This window comes from Solanum dulcamara, chromosome 12 (assembly GCF_947179165.1).
Source record: "Solanum dulcamara chromosome 12, daSolDulc1.2, whole genome shotgun sequence".
NCBI lineage: Eukaryota > Viridiplantae > Streptophyta > Magnoliopsida > Solanales > Solanaceae > Solanum > Solanum dulcamara.
In genome coordinates this window covers 63,825,022-63,846,213 of record NC_077248.1, presented here as the reverse complement: position 1 = coordinate 63,846,213, position 21,192 = coordinate 63,825,022, and the positions used below count along the sequence as shown (strand labels likewise).

General features: G+C 33.6%; 2 protein-coding genes across 3 annotated transcripts; one reads left to right on the top strand and one right to left on the bottom strand.

The window, feature by feature from the left end:
* Positions 1-13,034: 13,034 nt before the first annotated feature.
* LOC129877575 (nudix hydrolase 22, chloroplastic-like) lies at positions 13,035-16,155 on the top strand. Of its 2 annotated transcripts, none has more exons than XM_055953096.1 (4): positions 13,035-13,367; positions 14,306-14,448; positions 15,324-15,440; positions 15,520-16,155. In XM_055953096.1, exons 1-4 carry the CDS (start codon positions 13,130-13,132, stop codon positions 15,721-15,723), a joined length of 702 nt encoding a protein of 233 aa, XP_055809071.1. In that variant the 5' UTR covers positions 13,035-13,129; the 3' UTR covers positions 15,724-16,155. The 2 variants fall into 2 exon arrangements, with proteins under 2 accessions (XP_055809071.1, XP_055809070.1); XM_055953095.1 differs by having other exon boundaries at positions 15,321-15,440.
* A 455-nt stretch (positions 16,156-16,610) lies between these two features.
* On the bottom strand, positions 16,611-20,082 carry LOC129876171 (magnesium-chelatase subunit ChlI, chloroplastic). Its single transcript, XM_055951516.1, has 3 exons — positions 19,879-20,082; positions 18,889-19,007; positions 16,611-17,895 (listed from the first exon to the last, which is right to left on the bottom strand). The coding sequence occupies exons 1-3, from the start codon at positions 19,997-19,999 to the stop codon at positions 16,846-16,848; spliced, it is 1,290 nt and encodes a 429-aa protein (XP_055807491.1). The 5' UTR covers positions 20,000-20,082; the 3' UTR covers positions 16,611-16,845.
* Between the last annotated feature and the right edge of the window lie 1,110 nt (positions 20,083-21,192).

Here is a 21,192-nt window from a genome sequence, read left to right as displayed (position 1 = left end):
TATGTGAATATCAATGATGTCATCACATAATAGCATATGTAATAGCATAATATCATTCACCAATGAGCAGTTCTTCAATTGTATATCATATACTGACATGATACCATCACAAATGTTGAATGATACCATCATAATATATCATAAAAAATTTCCTAAGTCATTTGATATTGCATAAATGATACAACCACAGTATATTCGTATATTATCATGATTTTGAAAATCCTTAATGAGGCACGTTTAAAATCCTCAATAATACCATAACAATATATTGCATATGTTACAGTATCATTAAGGAATCAAATTTAATATTTAAGAAAAATTGCACAAATACTGAATGATATTATTATAATATATATATATATATATATATATATAATGTAGATTTGAAGAAGAATATAAATAAAACAATAGAGCTTTTAAAATTTCAATGTTCTTTTTATCATAAATAATCGTCTAACAAAATTTGATTCTCTTCGAACTTGATATCAGTAAATCTAGAAAATCGCTTCGACCAATTAAACCTTTTACTATTTCTTTTTAAATTAAAAACTAAAAACAATTATGCCAAAGTAACATATGCCAAGAAGAACAAAAGTCTTCTATCAGTATTTAGATTATTTTTTTAAAAAAAAAAACCTTATACAGTTAGCAGATAAGGGACAAGCGTACATATTCAACTTTTTAATGTCAACGTGCAATCAAATTGTTAGGCAAGCTATCTCTTTATGTATAGTATTTGTAATCATAAAAATATATAAGTTATTTATTGTAACAAATAAAAATAATCTAATGATATAAAACTTCTATACATCAATAATACATATAACTTAAAATTCTCTACTTTCATATTATATGTCAAAGAAGATTAAAATGACATAATTAGAGATCTCCTCTTTGAACAAGTTTTGTTTGTTCAACTAAATTCATTGCTTCGAATTCAAAATTTCACTGTGTGTGGAAGAAAATGTGACATATATTGCATATAATAAAATCAAACTCATTCTGAACATATCTCATCTGAATTCTGAATACATTACGTGATTGAGGCCATATATAATGAAAGGAATTAATCAATTGATTCCTTTAATCGGAAAGTTATACTTCTAAATAGGGTAAAATCAGACTTTTTTATACGCGTATATAAATTTTTGAATCCCCTTAACATACGTGAGAGAAATACACGTTCAAATCTCAAGTATAAATAGCTTTTTTGAATTCCCTTATCAGAATTTCTGACTATACCGTTGTTGTTAATGATGTTGAGGATTAGGTCCTCCAGGAGCTTCTCTATCTTCATCCACCAATGCCCTCCTATAACTATTTTTCATATTATTCTTCATCTTCCTTCCCAAATCAAGAATTATTTCATGTAAAATCTGTCGGCTATCTATCTTTTTGCTTGTACTTTCAACCCCAAGATAGCTAGTTGATGTTGAAGAATTTACCTTTGCAAATAATAATAGAAGAAGGAATACTATGCTCAAAGTGGAACTTGAGTTTGCCATATGGATGATAGGAAAATTATAACTCAAGAATTGTGAGAGGTAAAAGAGCTTATAATTGTAACCTAAATAATCAAGTAAGGCATCAATAAACTAAGCATCATGCAAATATATATAAGCTGGGGAAGTGTCAATACTGAAAACCTTTTTAATCATGTGCATATAGAAAGAGTTTTTGGATCTTTTGTTTAATGATTTTTCAATTGATTTTATACTAATTCCATTAACCAAAAGTTACATTATCCACATGTCACTTGTCCCTCTTAATTAATACATTCAAACTTTTGTTGTAACCTTTTGTCTCCTTAATACATTTTACGACTAGTCATCTAGTCCGACAAATTACTATATATGTATCTTAGATAGTTTTGAATCTTTCTCTCCTGCGAATAGGCTTAATAATAATTTGATGCATTGTACCTGTTTTTCCTTTTATATCTATAGTAAAAGCAATACTAGTAGGAATAAAAATGAAAAATTCGATAATGCTAGTATAACAATTATAAAATTGATAAGAGAATAAATAGGTGCTCCAACCTGTTAGATTTAACTATTCATCAATACTTAAAATTCAATGATGTTAACGAACATAAAATAGAAGTTGTCCAGCAACGCCTGCCAATTATGTTTTCAACCTACTCATACAGCAAGAGATTGTCCATCTCTTGGTTCTAAAACACTATTTTCTAATCTTCAATCTTTCTCCTCTCCGGCATTGTTATGTTGACTCAAGAGCCTCTTCACACATGGCATCTAATCCTTTATTCTTTCTATCCTTCAACTCCTACAGTACTAGTTGCTGCTCATCATGCTTTTACTGCTTCTCCAACTCTCTGGCATCGTCGTCTAGGCCACCCTAGTATATATAGGTGTTCTTTCTAGTTTAATTAGAAAAAATAATTTGCAATGTTCTTTTACGAAGCGATTAGATTTTCTTTGTAATGCTTGTCAACTTGGCAAGCACACAAAACTACCATTGAAGGAATCTATATCTTCTTCTACGTCTTCATTTGAATTGATTCACAGTGACATTTGGACCTCCCCAATTCCATCTTTTACTGGTTTTCGTTACTATATTTAAATATTCTACATGTGTATTTGGTTGTTCTTGTTTCGTGATTATTTACCACATAAGTTGAGTCCTCGATCTAAACATTGTATTTTTCTTGGTTATCCTTCTAAACCAGTTAATACTCTTCTTTCTCCGAAATTTCTTATTGCTTATGATATACCACCTCCATTTTCTGATCCTTCATTATATCGTAGTCTTGTTGGTGGACTTCACGCCCCGACATTGCCTACGTTGTTAGTCAGGTTGCCCCGTTCATGCATTCTCCCTTGGATATTCATTTTACTGCAGTGAAACGTATTCTACGTTACCTGTGTGGTTCCATAAATCACAGCTTGTTCATTCCAGGTGGCTCAATTGGTTCATTAACATGTTATACTGATGCAGATTGGGCAGGATTTCCTACCACCCTCAAGTCTACCTCAACGTACTGTATCTTTCTTGGTAATAATCTTATTTTATGGTCTTCTAAGAAGCAAAGTGTTGTGTCGCGCTCGAGTTCTGAGGCAGAATATCGTTCTATTGCCCATGCTGCTGCTGAAATATCTTGGTTGCGCTCTCTTCTTGGTGATCCACATATTCAACCATCTTCTCCTTCACCAATCTACTATGATAACATCAGTAGTATATACTTAGCTCATCATGCTCTCACCAAACACATTGAAATTGACATACACTTCGTTCGTGTCACGACCCCGGCCCGCCATGACTGGCACCCACTCTAACTCTCCGATGGGAGAACCATTCTAAACAACCCAATAACAATAATCGTAGGTATACACAACTTAAAGATGCAAAAGCAGGTTTAAATCAAAGATAAATGCTGAGTCCCCATAAACTCAGAAACCACCTAGTTATAAACTCAAAATGCGCGGAAGTAAACACACCCTAAGAACTGAAAGTCATCGTACCAAAATTCTAAAACTAACAAGTCTAGAAAGGAGTACAAATCCAAATAGAAACCAGTAACAAATAAACCATTGTCTGAACATCCAAGTCCTAGAAAAGAAAAGGACTAAAAATAACAATAGACTCCACGAAAGCCTAAAGGAACAACTCACTCTTGAACTCGAAAACACAATCACTCCTCTACATGAGGTCTCTCCGCAGCCGGCTGAATATGCTCTATATTCAACAAAAGGCAGAGCAAGAGTAGTATCAGTACACAAAAACAACAGTGTACTAGTAAGATCACGCAGTTAGCCAATAAGCAGTTCATAGACAAGTAAATTCAACACAATAGACATATATATAGAGAGAATAAGTCAACTAATCTCAAGTTCAACCATATTTATCAATATCACAACTCAATGTCTTCCACATACTATAACTTCACACAAGGGTCTTCTCAAGAGACCTACAAACAATCAACTTTGTGTCGGAATGTGACACTCGATCCAAATATGTGTCAAAATATGATATCCGATCCAATTATGTGTCAGAACATGACATCCGATCCCAATATGTGTCGGAACATGACACCCGATCCAAAGATACCACAATCACAAATACATTCAGTATTTACAACATTTATATCACCAAGAACAGGTTCATAAAAAAAATAGTCCAGCAAGTGATCATTTCATACATAATCTAGCATGTTTCCCTATTCATATACACACATGCATATCATGAAGCAATTTAACAAGTATATGAGAAACATACGGGAAACTAGACCATCACCTACCTCAAATTCACACTTCAACAACCTTACAATGCAAGAGTCTTCCCTTTCCGGGTTCGTTCTTCTCGTTCTTGTTCTAGAAAATAATAAATACATATAAAGGATCAATACAATGGCCTAACTATCATGAAGTATAACACAATTCACACCCTAGGCCAAATCCATGATCCTAACCTCACCCTAGGGCTGTTTTCCACTATAGGTTTTCAGTTCAAACCCTCCCCAAATGATTACCCACCATACTTTCTAGGTTTTAGGAGTCAAAGTATGAATTTAGGGAGTAAAATACTTACCTTAAGCGTGGAAATCCGTGGAAACTTGATAGAATTTGCCCTAGGTCGCCTCTCAAAGTTCAAGAAATTGATTTTGCAGAAAAAGACTGTTTCTGGACTTTATCACGACTTAAGTCGCAAATGTCCCGCTCTGGCGGGACCTATCCCGCTCTGGCGACCCCATTTTGACGGGAATAATCCCGCTCTGGCGGGATATGCAGAAACAGTGAGCTTGGAGTTTGTTCTCCAAGCCCCCATTTCACAATACACCCCCTTTCAAAGATGTATTGAAATATACCCTTCACATCGATTTCGATTCTGAGAGTTTTACTCATCCGAATGTGATTCCGTGAAGCCGTAAATGCTCCATATTGTCCTAGATATCAGCCTATCCAATCAAATTAGAGGTTTGATCTCCCATTATTCACATGATCAACCTAGACTTCACCTGACTTGGAATTCGTCCAAGTCTGGTCTAGGCTAAGTTTTTCCAAAGTTACTACCCGAAGTTTTCTGGCCCGAAATTCTTCCTCATTGGTCTATTCCTAACAAGGCGACAAGTCATTACAGTTTGTGAAAAGGTCGCATCTAGTGTTCAATAGGTTTGCTATGTACCAAGTGCAGATCAGCTGCAGATTTACTGACTAAGTCTCTTCCATATCCTCGATTTTCATTCTTGCGTGAGAAGCTCAGCATTTGTCAAAATCCAACATCACTTGAGGGGGAATAATAAACATATTTGTATAGCTAGAAGGATAATATAGTTTTTGTATTATATTTACATAATATAAACACCTCTTGTAATTTAGTCTTTTGTATCCCATTACAGTAGATGACTTGGTGTCCATGTGTCATACTTAAAGATTAAGTAGTCTTTCAAAAAGTTGTTCATGTATATTTCTATTTATATTTATCTAATATAAATAGGTCTTGTAGGCCTATCGTGGATCCATTTGAACAACAATAAATTGAGAAGAAAAATTAACATAAAAGAAAAAAATAACGAAAAAAGAGAATAAATCTGCATATTGAGGCCAAAAATAATGAGGCTTTTTAATTGAGTTGAAATTCTGAGCCCAATCTCAACCTTTGCCAAAGCAAAAAATGGGTGAAAAGCACAATAGTGAGTGACAATCAAACCATAGACAAAAGGGCAACGTTTGAACCCCATGAACCATTGAACTAAGCTTCTCATCTATATCAAAGAGGTTCATTATAACATATATCATAAAATTTGAATTTGACCTTATATATACAAGGTAATTTTTTAGTCAAGGTGGTCCGGATAAACCCTTACCCTCCACCTAGATTTGCCTCCTATCCACCATCAATTGATAGGTTGAGAATTCGAAATACACTGAAGGATAAGTGAAAAACACTATTCATCCTTCTGATGGGTGGATGGGGAAAACCTACCAGCAAAAGTATATGTTGTTGTGGGATAGTAAGATCTCTCCATGATCTCTACATCCTTTCTTTTTATAATTATGGTGTCTGAGGATCAGCTTAGCACACCTTGATTTAGTTCAAATCAATACTAACTATCTCCTACCAACATAGGTACTAGATAATTATGTCCACCAGCACTTGTACAATTCGACAAAAAATTATCAAGTATTTTTTTGCTTCAACTGAAGTTAAAACCTTATCTCATCATTTTCAACTCATTTCATCACTAAGCTACATTCTTGAATATGTAAATATCTCTCCATTCATAACCATTATTTTTGGGTTCGAGCACGAAAAATAAAATACCTTTAGTAGAAAGCATTTTACCCTCTACATAAAGAGTACTTATTTGAATATGAAGCCAAATTAATCATATTTCAAAGAAAATATTAAACATCGAACTGAATGAAAAAACAAAAGATAATAAAAGAACTTCTAGACAAGGTTTACTTTAAAACATGACACAAAAGTATATGCATAGAGGCCTAAAGTTGCTTTTGTCATTGTTCTTACACATTAACTCCACCTTTATCCATATCCGAATCGCCGCACCGAAAATGTCATATTAATAAAGATTCTCTTGATAATGGACACTTTATAAAAACATTAGTGTTCTTTCATGTTCCTAAATAGGCAAGTTTTGTTGATAATTGTTTTTCTTGACAATGTGATTGTAAAACCTTTTTAATCATGTGCATATAGAAATTTGTATATATCTAAAGTTAATTGGTTTTGCAAATTTACCAACTTTGGAAACAATTTCAAACGTATGCGACTGAAATTGAAAATTGGAAAGTATCTCACAGTAATGCGTTTGAAGGTTACAACTCAAATACCTACTACAAGAACTAGACCAAAAAAGAATTGAAAACAGCTTCAATTGCTTAAAATTGGCTTTTTAGTTTCTCTCTCTCCTGCTAAGAGAATTCCCTCTTGCTTTATGCTCTCAATGTAGATTGTAGGTGAGTACACTTGTATGGAGAGACACTACAATAAAAATAACTTTTAGCGGTAATAAATATGTACATTAACAAAGAGTGTTAAAGTCTTTATCGACTGTCATTGAATCCAATGTCACTATAGGCTTTAGGAACATTTACAAAGAGTGTTAATTGCCTCTAAAAATATATTTTTAGCAGCAATTAAGCTATTGACGTTAATTAATTACAACTAAAGATCATTTTTGGTGTAGCAAAACAATCGCTCTCAAACTATATATAGGGATACGATTAACATCATAGATCCGAGATAAAAATAGAACTTTGAATCTCAAGGTTGTTATAAAGTAAATTAACTTAGCAAAATAAGGTGAGAATAAGAGAAAGAGAGAGAGCAGAAGAATTGAGAAAGTCATGTCTGTATTTCTATGTTGCCAAAACTTGGCAATTTATAGCAAAGAAAAGGGAGCAAGTTGGACAACTTGCCTAGTGAGCCCCACTTCATCAATTTGCTAGTGGATCCCACTAAAATGTCATCCACTTCTCCACTAAAACGACATCTACTTCTCTATAACACTCCTCCTTGGATGTCCACGTGAAATATGTCTCATTAAAAATTTTACAAGAAATAATATACATAGTTATCGTAAATATTCATAAATATTGTGCATTGTTAAAACCTTACTAGAAAAAAACCCAATGGAAAAAAGCTTAATGAAGAAAAAAGAGTACACAACTTCTGATAATACGCTTTGAGTGCTGCCTCATTAAAAACCTTACCAGGAAAAACACAGTGGGATAAAAGCTTAGTTAAGGAAAAAAGAGTACAACGCGTATTTTACTCCCCATGATGAAAACTTCATTTGATATTTTGGAGACGACGCATTCCAATTTTGTATCTCATTTTTTCAAAGGTTGAAGTCGGCAATGCCTTGGTAACATATCTGCTAAATTATCACTTGAACGGACTTGTTGGACATCTATTTCACCCTTCTTTTGAAGATCATGACTAAAAAGGAATTTTGGAGAAATATGTTTTGTTCTGTCTCCTTTGATGTATTCTCTCTTCAGTTGAACTATACATGTAGCATTGTCTTCATACAATATTGTTGTAACGTCTCTTTTCAATGAAAGGCCACATGTTTCTTGAATGTGTAGAGTTATTGATCTTAACCAAATGCATTCTCGACTTGCATCATGGATGACTATTATCTCTGCATGATTTGAGGAAGTGGCAATCATAGTTTGCTTTGTTGAACACCATGATATAGTTGTACCGCCACATGTAAATAAATAGCATGTCTGCGATCGACCTTTATGAGGATCAAACAAATATCCTATATCTGCATAACCAATCAATTGTGACGTGGATTCATTTGAGTAAAATAATCCCATATGAATGGTCCCTCAGAGGCATCTGAATATATGATTAATTTCATTCCAGTGTCTTTGTGTTAGAGAAGAACTAAATCTTGATAACAAGCTTACAGAGAAAGTTATATCTGGTCTAGAATTATTGGCAAGATACATTAATGCACCAATTGCACTAAAATATGGTATTTCAGCAGCAATAAGCTCTTCATCATTTTCATGAGGTCAAAACAGATCTATATTAATATCAAGAGATCTCACAACCATTGGGGTAATCAATGAATGTGTTTTATCTATATAAAACCTCTTTAAAATATTTTCAGTATATGTTGACTAATGGACAAATATCTTATTTGCAAAATGTTCAATTTGTAGACCAAGACAAAAATTTATCTTTTCGAGGTCTTTCATTTCAAACTCCTTTTTCAGACATTTTTCTGCATTTAAAAGTTCTTCCGAAGTTCCAATAATATTCAAATCATCAACATATACTGTTATTATTACAAATTTAGATTTAGACATTTTCATAAAGACACAAGGGCAAATTGAATCATTTCTAAACCCTTCTTGTAGCAAATATTCGCTAATACGATTGTACCACATGTGCCCTGATTGTTTCAACCCGTATAATGATTTCTAAAGCTTTATTGAGCAAGTTTCTCGAGAATTCTTGTATGCTTCAGGCACTTTGAACCCTTCGGGAATTTTCATAAAAATATCGTGGTCAATGAGCCATATAAATAGGTAGTGACCACGTCCATTAGGTACATTTCAAGCTTTTCATAAACTGCTAAATTCATTAGATACCTGAAGGTAATTGCATCCACCACAGGGGAATATGTTTCCATATAGTCAATGCCAGGCCTTTGCGAAAAACCTTGGGTTACAAGTCTTACTTTATATCTTACGACATCACCTTTTTCATTTCGTTTATGCACAAAAATCCATTTGTATCATATTGGCTTGACACCTTCAGGTGTTCGAATTATTGATCCGAAAACTTCACATTTTTCAAGTGAAGTTAACTCTGCTTGAATTGCATCCTTTCATTTTGGCCAATCATTTCTCTGTCTACATTCATCGACAGATTTTGGTTCAAGATCCTCATCTTGTTGCATTATTTCAATGGCAACATTATAAGCAAAAATATTATCGACCACAATATCATTTCGGTTCCACCATTTTCCTGTCGAGACATAACTTATTGAGATTTCTTCATTTTCATTATTTTCAGGTACTTGGTCCTCCTCGGTGGTATTACCATTTATTGTGTCTCTAGGCCCTTCTTGAGCAATTGCCCCCAAATTATGATCGTCTTGATCATTTATTCCTTTCTTTTTTTAAGGATTTGTATCTTTGAAACCAATTGGTCTTCTACGTTTTAAGCATGACCTAGACTCATTTGCTTGAACAAGTTGTCCTACCGGGACATCAACTCGAATTTGAACATTAGCAGCTGGAATATGCGGTTTAGTAACCCGTGGAAGGTTATTAAATGCATCCAGCAGTTGATTTGCAATATTCTGCACATAAATCATCATTTGAACTTCTTGCTCACATTGATTTGTTAAAAGATCTAAATGAGATATTGATGCAAAACGACAAATTTATCATAATATTGTTATATATTGCTATAAATGGTAATAAATAAAAATGTTGCTAAAATCATTAATTATATATTTAATAAAAATACTCACCAAGTAATTTTTCCATTCTAATATTAGAATTCTAATTTGCTATAAGTGGAATTTATATCGATTATTCCCTTCATAATTAATATGTCAATAGTCGGGCATTTTTCCCTTTTACTATGCATTAGATAGTCGAAATCTATAACTTCAATACTATTTAAATTTAAATTTATGTATGGTAGAATTCACTTTTTGATGCGGTGCTCCAAATAATTTTTCTTTTCGAAGGCTCAAACTTGAGACCTCCAATTAAAAATAGAGTGATTGCCACTATTCCATCACAACCTATTTTTGTTTTGCCTATCTTGTCTTGCTTTATCCAAAATTACATTATGTTCATCTTTTATTTGAATTAAAAATTTATACGTTTATTTGCTTCAATAAACTTACCTTAGATTATGTATAAGTGTATTGCAGGTGTTAGCATACACTCGAGCATACGACTATTTTCATCTTCAAATATCTGTTTGATCTTGAAAGTTAATTTGATATAAAAATACTTATTACTCGCAAAAAAATAATATTTTTTTCAAATAAAATATGCAATTTCAAAATCTATGGTCAATGAGAGCTAATTAGTACATATATTTCAGTTCAATAATCGACGTAGCATATGTATTTAAAACCACAAAAGTTCAGATATATGATAAATACACTTCTTTAGCAATTCAAAAGTTTTTATTGGTTTCGTAATTTTTGTATCTAATCAAACTAAAATACATAAATGAAGGAGTAATATGAATTTACAACATAAAATATCAATGTGAAAATTAAATTTACATATTTGAGAATTACCATAAAAGTACTATACAAATATAGTTCATCCATGGGCACTTGTCATCTCATGACGGCAAATAGGGCTCAACAAATCACACAATCTCATTCGTACATTCTTCATCCCGTTGAACTGCCGTGATTCTTCTCGTAACAAAATCTCTCTACCATGAGAAACTTTGTCAATATCTAATGTTACATCAATGACAATCTCAAACTCTTTAAGACCTTTTTTAGATGTGTTTGCAATAACTATGCGTATTTTGCGTATCATATCTTGAATGACTCTATCACGACGATTATTATCAAAATATTCCTCATCCACGTCATCAAGATTTCTTTGCATGACATTGTAGAACATGTCTTGTGACATATATTCAGAAGGGTTGAGTTTGAAACGAAGTGATTTGGTATTATTTCGATTATAAAACCAATGTTGTTCATGAGTATGAATGTTAAATTGAATGGTTAAAGGAGGTAAGGAAGAAAAGGGAGAAGTAGTGATGATATATTTTATATCAATTTTTGTTTGAATATTAGAAGAGATAATATTAGGGTATTCTAAAGTATTTTCCATGTTGAAAGTGTTGATATGAGAATTAAACAAAGAAAGTGGTTTCAATATATATATAATTAAATAAATTGTAGACCTAATTTGTATTTGATAGGGAAAGGTTTAAATTATATTGAGTTTTTGGCTTTTTGTGCACTGAAATAATTTCTTATGATTAGGTTAACGTATTCGTAATGATAAATAATTATTTATAATGAATAAAATAATTGCTTAAGACGGAAGCAACCCAAAATATTTCGCAAATTGGTATTTTTTAAGCTTTTAGCACAACACGCCTTCCTTTTCTCTTTTTGTGATTATGAGAATTTTTATTTGAATAATAATAATACGGAGAATTTTTAAAAAAAATTAAATTGCAATTGCTTGATAAAAAAATCGCTTTTGATTTCAGAAATCTCTTATGAATCTTCCTTTCGATTATGAAAAAGGGTAAAATATTAATGTTCTTAAACTACGTGAAAGGTATTAACCTATGTGAAAATAAATTAAAATGCTTTCGGTTGATAGTTTGGTACCAATGCCTTTGTCATCAATAGTTTAGCTTAGGGGTCAAAAATGTTCGTTTTCAAATAAATATATTATATCTTTTCTTTTTAAATAGAAAATGTTTATCCTACTTCAATTTGGGGAAAAATTAAGAAATAAATATATTTTCTATTTTATTACAAATCTTTTATCGTTATCTAAATTAAAATTAATGACGAAGCTACTATGATCACATATATATGACCTATATTATCATTTAAAAGGTAAACAAGGCTATTCTATTTTAATTGTTAAAATGAGAATTAGAAGAATAAAATGATTATTTCATACTTATTATTAGTTAAAGTGATTTTAAAAGAAAAGAAACAAGAATAGGGTCTTTTAAAAGCAATATTTTTATTAGAAATGTCCTCAGTAATTATTCAATCCGCATAGTAAGTCCATCATTAATTTTCATTTAGATAACAATAAAAAGATTCTAATAAAATAGAAAATATTTTTATTTCTTAATATATTCTGAATTGATGTAGCATGGATGAAGTGGAGGTTTGCATCTAGTGTTTTGTGTGAAAAGGATATACTATCAAAAGTAAGGTAAATTTTATCAAGTGATGGTTAGACCAACTTTGTTGTATGGGGTGAAGTGTTGTCAGTCAAGAACTCACAAGTCCAGAAGATGCAAATGTCAAAAATGAGGATGTCATTGGAATGTCGATATCTGGGATAAAGTAGGAGTGACCTCCGTAGTAGAAAAGATGATGAAGGGGAAACTAAGGTGGTTTGGACATGTGGAGAAGCGATGTGCAGATGCCCCAGAGGAGATGCAAAAGGCCGGATAAAGTGGGATGGAGGAGAGATAGAAGTAGGCCGAAGTAATATCGTGAATAAGTGATTAAACAGGATATGGTGCATCTTCAGCTTATCAAAAAATGACATTAGATAGATGTTGGTCACGGATAAAGGTAGACGGTTAGTAGATAGTTAGGGGTTATCGCATTACTAGCCTTTTCATATAGTTTTTGGCTTTTGTACATATTATCACTTGGTATTATTATAGTTCTTACTTTTAATATCTTGCATCGTTAATTATTTATCGGATTTCAATTATCACACTATTGATGTTTTACCATGTTTGTTGCTATATTTTTCACATTATTTTCTTTTACTTTATACTTAAATTTATTGCACTGGAACAGATAGGGTCTTTTCATAGGGTCTTTTCAGAAAGAGGCCCTTCCACCTTTCGTATTATAATCAATGGAATCACCATTTTTCACTATATAAAGAATAATCAATTTTTTTCCTTGTCTCAGTGTCCAATGGCATATAACAGATCAGAGAGATTAATGAACTTAGGTGAAAGGCTTCGTCTTTATAATACCCATTCTCAAAATCAAAGTTCAAGAATTCAAGAATTGGGGGCAGACCCAATAGCTAATAATTCAATAAGATCGAAATCAAACAGGGCTGCAGTTTTGGTATGTCTATTTGAAGACCCACAAGGACATCTTCGTGTAATCCTCACCAAAAGAGCTTCTACACTCTCTTCACACTCTGGTAAGATAATGGTCAAAAATTATCATTTTTATGCGTGTTTCATACCTTAACTATAGATCTATTTGTGTTTCTACCCGAGTTATCATCAACTATTTATGGAAACATACTTTGAAGCAAGTGTTTAAATACAATTTCAAGTTTACCCATTAAATTTCATCCACTTGTCTGCTGATGTTTTGAAAAAATAGTTGTTGATTTTTCAGGTACGAAAGACAAACATATAGCTCAGGTAGGAAATTCATACACACTGTATAATGACCTATCATTAACTAAGTTAAAATCTATTTTAGACTTGTTAGAGAACTTTTGTTGTTATTGAAATGAGTTTAGATGAAATAGTAAGGATTCATATAGCTAAGTTCAACTTGTTTGAGACTGAAGCATAGTTGTTGTGATAAAGAAATAAAATTTGGGCTTAATTCAACCCAAAAACTAGCTCATGAGGTAGCAAGGGCGGAGCCACCTTACAGTCAGGGGATCTGAACCCCTTTGGCGAAAAATTATACGATTTATACATGGTTAAAATAATTATTTATGTATATACCGTAGATGTCAAACCTCCTTCGGCTAGTCTATGTGTCTATTTTTTCAAATTTTGAATCCCTTACTAAAAGTTCTTGCTCCGCCACTAAAGGGGAGGATTGTCCAAGACCATATAAGGAGATCAAGGATCCATCCACAACTGACGTGGGAGAGTCAGTTGTCCAATCAAATAAACGCCATATAAATGAAACATCGAGATTGCATCAGTCAAACATAGGTGTCACATAAACCTGTCCACCAGGGCTGGAGGTCAAGGATGATGGGCTTCCCCTTTGTCGTTCTACACTAAAAGGCTGGATACAGTTCGCTTGGCTCAAGGCTCGAATTTATGACCTAAGATACAAGTCCCTCAACCTTTGCCAATTGAGCTTAACCCCTCATTTTATTGTTTTTAGGTGAAGTTGCTTTGCCTGGTGGGAAAGTAGAAGAAGGTGATGCTGATGACATTGAGACAGCACTGAGAGAGGCTGAGGAGGAGATTGGATTAGACCGTTCACTTGTAGATGTTGTCACTGTTCTTGAATCCTTTACCGCCAAGGTAAATGCATTTGTCTTCATTTGCTTCATTTGAGTCCTACATTATTTTGTGCTCATGCCATTTAAGGTAGGGGTAAGGTCTGCGCACACTCTACCCTCTCCAGAACCCACTTGTGGGATTACACTGGGTATGTTCTTGTTGTTGTTGCACTTTTAAGGTTCCTCAGCTCCATGAATATTGATGGCCAGTAGGGAGAGGGGTTATAATGCAAGCCCGCCTTCTTGTATCGAAGGTGAAAGGCTCAAACTTCGTGGACCATATTTATGGCAAGAGCAGTAGTAACAACAACAATAGTTATATACAATGGTACTAATAATAAGTTGTTGAGAGTCAAAACGGATTGCTTATTCAAAAACCAAGAAAGACTAATGAAACTCTTTTATCAAGTCTATTTTAGATTAGCTGATACTGAATGTCATACTCATGTCCATCACACCATCGACACTGCAACTGAAGTCTTGCTTACCTCAAGAGAAGGAAAAAGAGTCTAATCAAATGATGGTTCTTGAAATTCTTTTTGAGCACTTGCATTAAACAGGAGAAGCAATGGTTATACAAGCAAACTTCTAGCTGAATGTTAAGTCGATGATCTACTCATTTTCTGTCATTTCTACTTATAGTTTAAGACATTTTCGGAACTTATGATAAATGCTTAGCTGTTATAAGAAGTTACAGTTGCAAGTTTCAAATGCAAACTATTCGTGGGACATTAGTATGTCTAGGAAATTTCTTGATAGCACGTTTCTGTTGCATTGATGCTTAGCCTATGAAATTTTTCGTTTCTTGACCATCATGTTAAAACTTGGTCCTGGTCCTATAAGATTTATATGAATCTGGGCTCAAAATTGGCCTTTTTTTTCTTTTCTTATCAGAAGGGAATTACAGTGATTCCAGTTGTGGGCATACTTTGGGACCGGAACGCATTCAACCCGTTAATAAATACTGCAGAAGTGGCAGCAATATTTGATGCACCTCTAGAGATGTTTCTTAAGGTTAGTAAGTCTAAAATTCCCTATTCATTTACAAGTTTCGTCTTCACTTGCTCTTACAATGGCATATTGATTGATTTAGGATGAGAATCGACGAGAGCAAGAGTTTGAGTACAAGGGAGATAAATACGTAATCCATTTCTTTGATCATGAAACAGAGAATGAGAAGTATATAATATGGGCTTTTACTGCTGCCATTCTGATTAAAGCTGCATCGATTGTGTACCAACGACACCCTGATTTTCAAGAACAAAGGCCTGGATTTTGGAATAGAAGTCGTCAGTGAAAGATGTTATTGCCAAATCTTTCGCAAGACTTTTGTCCTTTGAACTTTGAAAAGGGATAGTTCCTTCAAAATGAAGTAAATCAAATTACAAGTATGTGCCTTCATATGTATCATAGTATAGCCATTCAGTGTAACAGATCTTAGGTTAGTAGCATGATTGATGATGAAAGTATATTGGGTTATTTACATTGCTCGAACTCCAAAAATGTTGATGTACCCGTGTTGGACCCTCCAAAAAATACAATACTTTTGGAGGATCCAACATGCGCTCGTCAACATTTTTGAAAAGTCCGAGCAACATAGTGTTACTGGTTAACATTTTTATTGAAATAATGTTGTATAAGTTGTTGCGTGTTGTGCATCAATAAAGTTGGCAAAGAACTAAGTATATGTTTGGGCTGATTGCCCACACCTCAACTATTGCACTTGATACTTTCTAACTTCCATTAGCACAAGTATTGTCGGGTAACTCTGTCTCCCTAAGCTTGATGAAAAGACATCACGTAATGTTTTTTGTCTTTGTTGGAACTTGAACCGTACGAGAGGTGTTTGGTATGAAGGAAGTTGGGTGGAGTTGTGGTGGAGTATGGGGGATTGAGGCACAGACTGGCTGTGGGGTAATGTCAAGTGTTGATAGTGGAAAGGAGACAATCAATGTAGACTGCGATTTATGAAACTTGTTTTTCATATTCCTACCAGAGATTGACCATCGGGTTCATTTCCGAGTCGGGATAGAAAGAGGCCAAGAGCGTTCGGAAAAGAGAGTGACTATACTTTCTGAGTTAGAATATTAGGAACCTTACACCCAAGAAAGCAGCCACATTCATACTGCTTTACAATTTTTTTTTAAAGAAAAAGTTTAGATAAACAATTATCTAACCAAGGAATGAATAATCAGATTAATAATAATAATAATCAAATACCAGTATGTTTAGTTACAGGTAATTCTGAACACATTTCTTAAGCATAGTACAAAGACAATCTTCAGAAAAACTCTAGTTTTACAATTGTCAAATCTTTAGATGATTTGAGGATGGAAAATAAAGCCAAAAACAAGTATGTTACTCTATAAAACAGCTTGTGCAGGCAAATGTTACCCAAAGAAGAAAGCCTCCTATTGCCTTAGCCGAAAACCTCGTAAAATTTCTCAACAACAAGTAAACCCGAGTCAATCGACTCCAAAGGATCCTTCCTAAGTCTGTGTCTTAAGCAGTTGGGAATGACAGTGGCGATATCCTCCGGGGTTACCTTATCTCTTCCTTTAAGTGCAGCCAATGCTCTTGCTGCTCTGTTAGTTACTATATCACCTCTCAATCCATCAACATTCAGTTCTGCGCAGACCTTAGAGATTTTGACACGAAGATCATGATCAATTGTAACAGAAGAAAGCACACTCCTGGCTGAGGAGATTTGGTTCTGGAGCTTTTCTTGCTCTCCCTTGTATGACTCCCGGAATTCCTTGGGGTTCCTGTCAAAACGAGCTCTTTCCTCAACGATCTTCACTCTCAGCTCTGCATCTCTCACGGTCCCAACTTGGGCATGCATTCCAAATCGATCAAGAAGTTGTGGCCTAAGTTCTCCTTCTTCAGGATTACCTGAACCAATAAGGATAAATCGAGCAGGGTGTGAAATTGATATTCCTTCTCTTTCAACAGTGTTCCATCCTGATGCTGCAGAATCCAAAAGAACATCTACCAAATGGTCATCCAAAAGATTAACCTCATCGACATAAAGTATTCCTCTGTTAGCTTTAGCAAGAAGACCAGGCTCGAATGCCTTCACACCCTCAGTAAGAGCTTTCTCAATGTCGATTGTCCCACATACCCTGTCCTCAGTAGCACCAAGTGGTAAATCAACCATGTTGATTTTAGTGAGAGATACAGGAAGCTGCTCTCCCTTCCTCAATTTTTCACGGACTTCAGCGCTCATTACTTCTTGGTCATCTGGATCTGAATTGAAAGGATCACCAGAAATAACTTTGATTTCAGGAAGTAAATCCACCAAAGACCTAACCGTGGTGGACTTCCCAGTTCCTCTGTCACCCATTATCATCACGCCTCCAATCTTTGGATCTATTACATTCAGCAAAAGACACAACTTCATCTCATCTTGCCCCACTATGGCTGGAAATGGATACACCGGTCTCTGGCTGTCTTCAGCAAGTTTCTGAGCCTAAAAATTACAAAGTAGGTAAAAGCTTATCACTATACTTGGTACAACAACATACCCAACAGACTCACAAAATGGGGTACGGGGAGGGTAGAGTGTACGCAGACCTTACCCCTACCTCGGAGGTAGAGAGGTTGTTTCCGATAGTCCCTCGGCTCAAGGAAAACAGTCCAAAGCAGTCCCAAAAAGGAATCAAAAGGGTTGCAAATACATTGCCTTCCAAATAAATCAGTTTGCCCAAGTGTTAGAACTTTCTATGCTGAACCTAACAAAACTATTTTGAATTCTACTTTGGATGATCCTTGCCCTCAAACTTAACACTCCCCATGAGCTATTTGGTATGCCAGTCTTTCCTCTTAGGGACATCCTTACATGACTGACATCATTTCTACAAAACTTTTACAATGTTCAAGAACTCAAATTCATTAAAATATCCAAACCAACTCCGATAGCATGTTTTCTTTGTCAAACTAATTTTCAATCATCCGTTTAACATTCACTTCCACCATCAATAATATAATACTCCCTCCGTTTCAATTTGTTTGTCTTACTTACCTTTTCAGTCAGTTTCAAAAAAAATGTCTCTTTCTTTTTTTGGCAATTCTTTGATTCTAACTTTACACATGACATATTTAAGACCACAAGATCAAAGAGATCTTTAGTTTAAGATTATGAAATTCAAAAGTTTTCTTTACTTTCTTAAACTCTGTCTTAAGCCGAAATCAGACAAACAAATTGAAACGGAGGGGATAGACAATGGGACAGTGTGCAAGCATTTCAGCAAACATCTTAAATGCATCTTAGTAATCTTCCTACCTCTCACGCAATGTTGTTTCATACCATCAACTTAAATTCTGGAGAACTCCACAACTAAGAACCCAAACCCCACATTATTATATAGACTATTGAAATCTTCCATACAATTAATCCACTGTTTGGCAAAACACCTGATGAATTTACCATATCAAGAAATACCGAAATGACGAAAATTGGTACCTTTTCTTGAGCAGGGCTGATTTCTGTTGCGACGTTGGAAATTGCCACATGGAATTGGGACCTCCCTTTCTTAACTGGGACTCTAATTCCTCCATAAAACTTCCTCCCTTGACTCTGTCCTGCAATTCATAGTTTTCCCATCATATTGGAGCTCATAACCACTTCCAAGAACACAAATTCACAAAAAGAACCCAAAACCAATTCAAAGGAAAACAAGAAATGACACTCTCTTGAAGCATACATATAAGAAAAAGCATAATACGTAAGCATACACTCAAACTTGTCTCGGCCGGCAAGTAAGCACTCTAACTTTGAGAGTGCACATCTATACACCTCAACTTGGTTTCAACTGACAACTAAACACTCCAACTCGTCTTCAATGTATCTCGAAGACATCAGCGTCACATATATATATTTGAGGTGTCTCCATGATCATTTTGTAACCCGGAGTGTTCAAATGACACAATGAAGATGAACTGAAGTGTCTATTTATGTATTATGCCTATAAAAGTTGCAAGCACCCACAAACAGTTCGAAACGGAATCAATACAAAAATATTAATCTTTCAAAATGATATAGAGTTTCTGCATTAACAAAGCCCATCAATCATACTTACCCATCAAAATTCTAACTCATAACCATTGCCAAGAACCCAAAAAAGTCACAAAAAAAAAAACCCAAACCCAATTCAAAGGAAAACAAAAAATGACAATGTCTTAAAGCATAATATACAAAAAAATGTAAACACCCACTAACAATACGAACATAATTAGTACAAAAATAGTGATATTTCAAAATGATAGAGTCTCTACAAATAACAAAAAGTAGACATTAAATTCTAGCTCATAATCAACTACCAAGAACCCAAAAATTGACAAAAAAAAAACCAAACCCAATTCAAAGGAAAACAAGAAATGACATAATATACAAAAAAATTGAACACCCACAAACAATGCGAATGCAATTAGTACAAAAAAAGAACATTTATACCTGAAGATGGGAAAAGGGAGAAAACAGCAGACTTAGAGGAAGAACGAGAAGAGAAGGGTGTTGAAGCTAACATAGCTGCTGCTGCTGCTGCTGAAGAGGAAGTTCCTAAAAGTGAAGCCATTTTTCTGAAGAATTGTGATTCTCAGTGAAGAAGAAGAAGAAGAAGAATTATTATTATTATTGACATTAGTGTATTGGTCACTACTCACTGTGTTTGGATAAGACGATAGATTTCCGGGTCATACTTTATTGGACTTCATGGATCCGGACTTTTAGCCCAATGACCCTTTGTGTGTTCATCATGTAATTTGGACTTCAAATTTGATCATGTTTTGTTATAAAATTTGAAAAAATAATTTTTGTTTTTAAAGTTAAAAATTAATTTAAGTTGTGTTTGGTCATAAATATAAATTGGAGTTGTTGTTTTTTTTGCTTTTAATGAGTAATTTGGAGTGAAAAAAGTGAATATACTTTTATTATTTTTTAAATTCTTGAAAATTTTGAAATTTTATGGGCAAAAGTGTTTTCTGGAGTTCAAGTCCTAAAATAAGTGAAAAGATTTCATGGCTAAGCGCTTGTTGAGATTTTCATTTGAAATAGGTGTTTGTTTATAATACTTTTAACAAAATTTAACTTTAATTTGAAATTTTGATTTCAATTCATCCAAAAGGTATAATTTAAATTTCTAGTTTGTGATTTTAATTTTTAAAAAATTTAAAATTTGACCCCACAAGTTTATTCTTTATAAAAAATAATTCATAAGTTTAAATTTTTGTAAAAGAAAGATTCATGCTTGATATGAAGAAATATATCAATTATTTGTACCATAAACTCCACTTTAAATATTTAACAACAACAAAACTAATTATATATAACGAACTGAAGTAGAATTTACAATATTGAAATAGTAACAAAGAAAGGGATAAATTGTGTCTCATCATAAATACAAAATGAAGTTTTTTACTTGTAATGAGTCATTTAAAGTGAAAAAAGTGAATATATTTTTGTTGTTTTTTAAATTCTTGAAAATTCTGAAAATTTTATTGGCAAAAGTGTTTTCTAGAGTTTTTCTAGAGTTCAAGTCCTGAAATAGGGGGAAAAACTTCATGTTCATGCGTTTGTTGAGGTTTTGATTTGAAATATGTGTTTGTTTATAATACTTTTAACAAAATTTAACTTTAATTTAAAATTTTGATTTCAAATCATCCAAAAGGTATAATTTAAATTTCATGTTCGTAATCCCATAAATTTATATTTTATAAAAAAGATTCATAAGTTTTAAAGTTTGTAAAAGAAAGATTCATGAAAAAGATT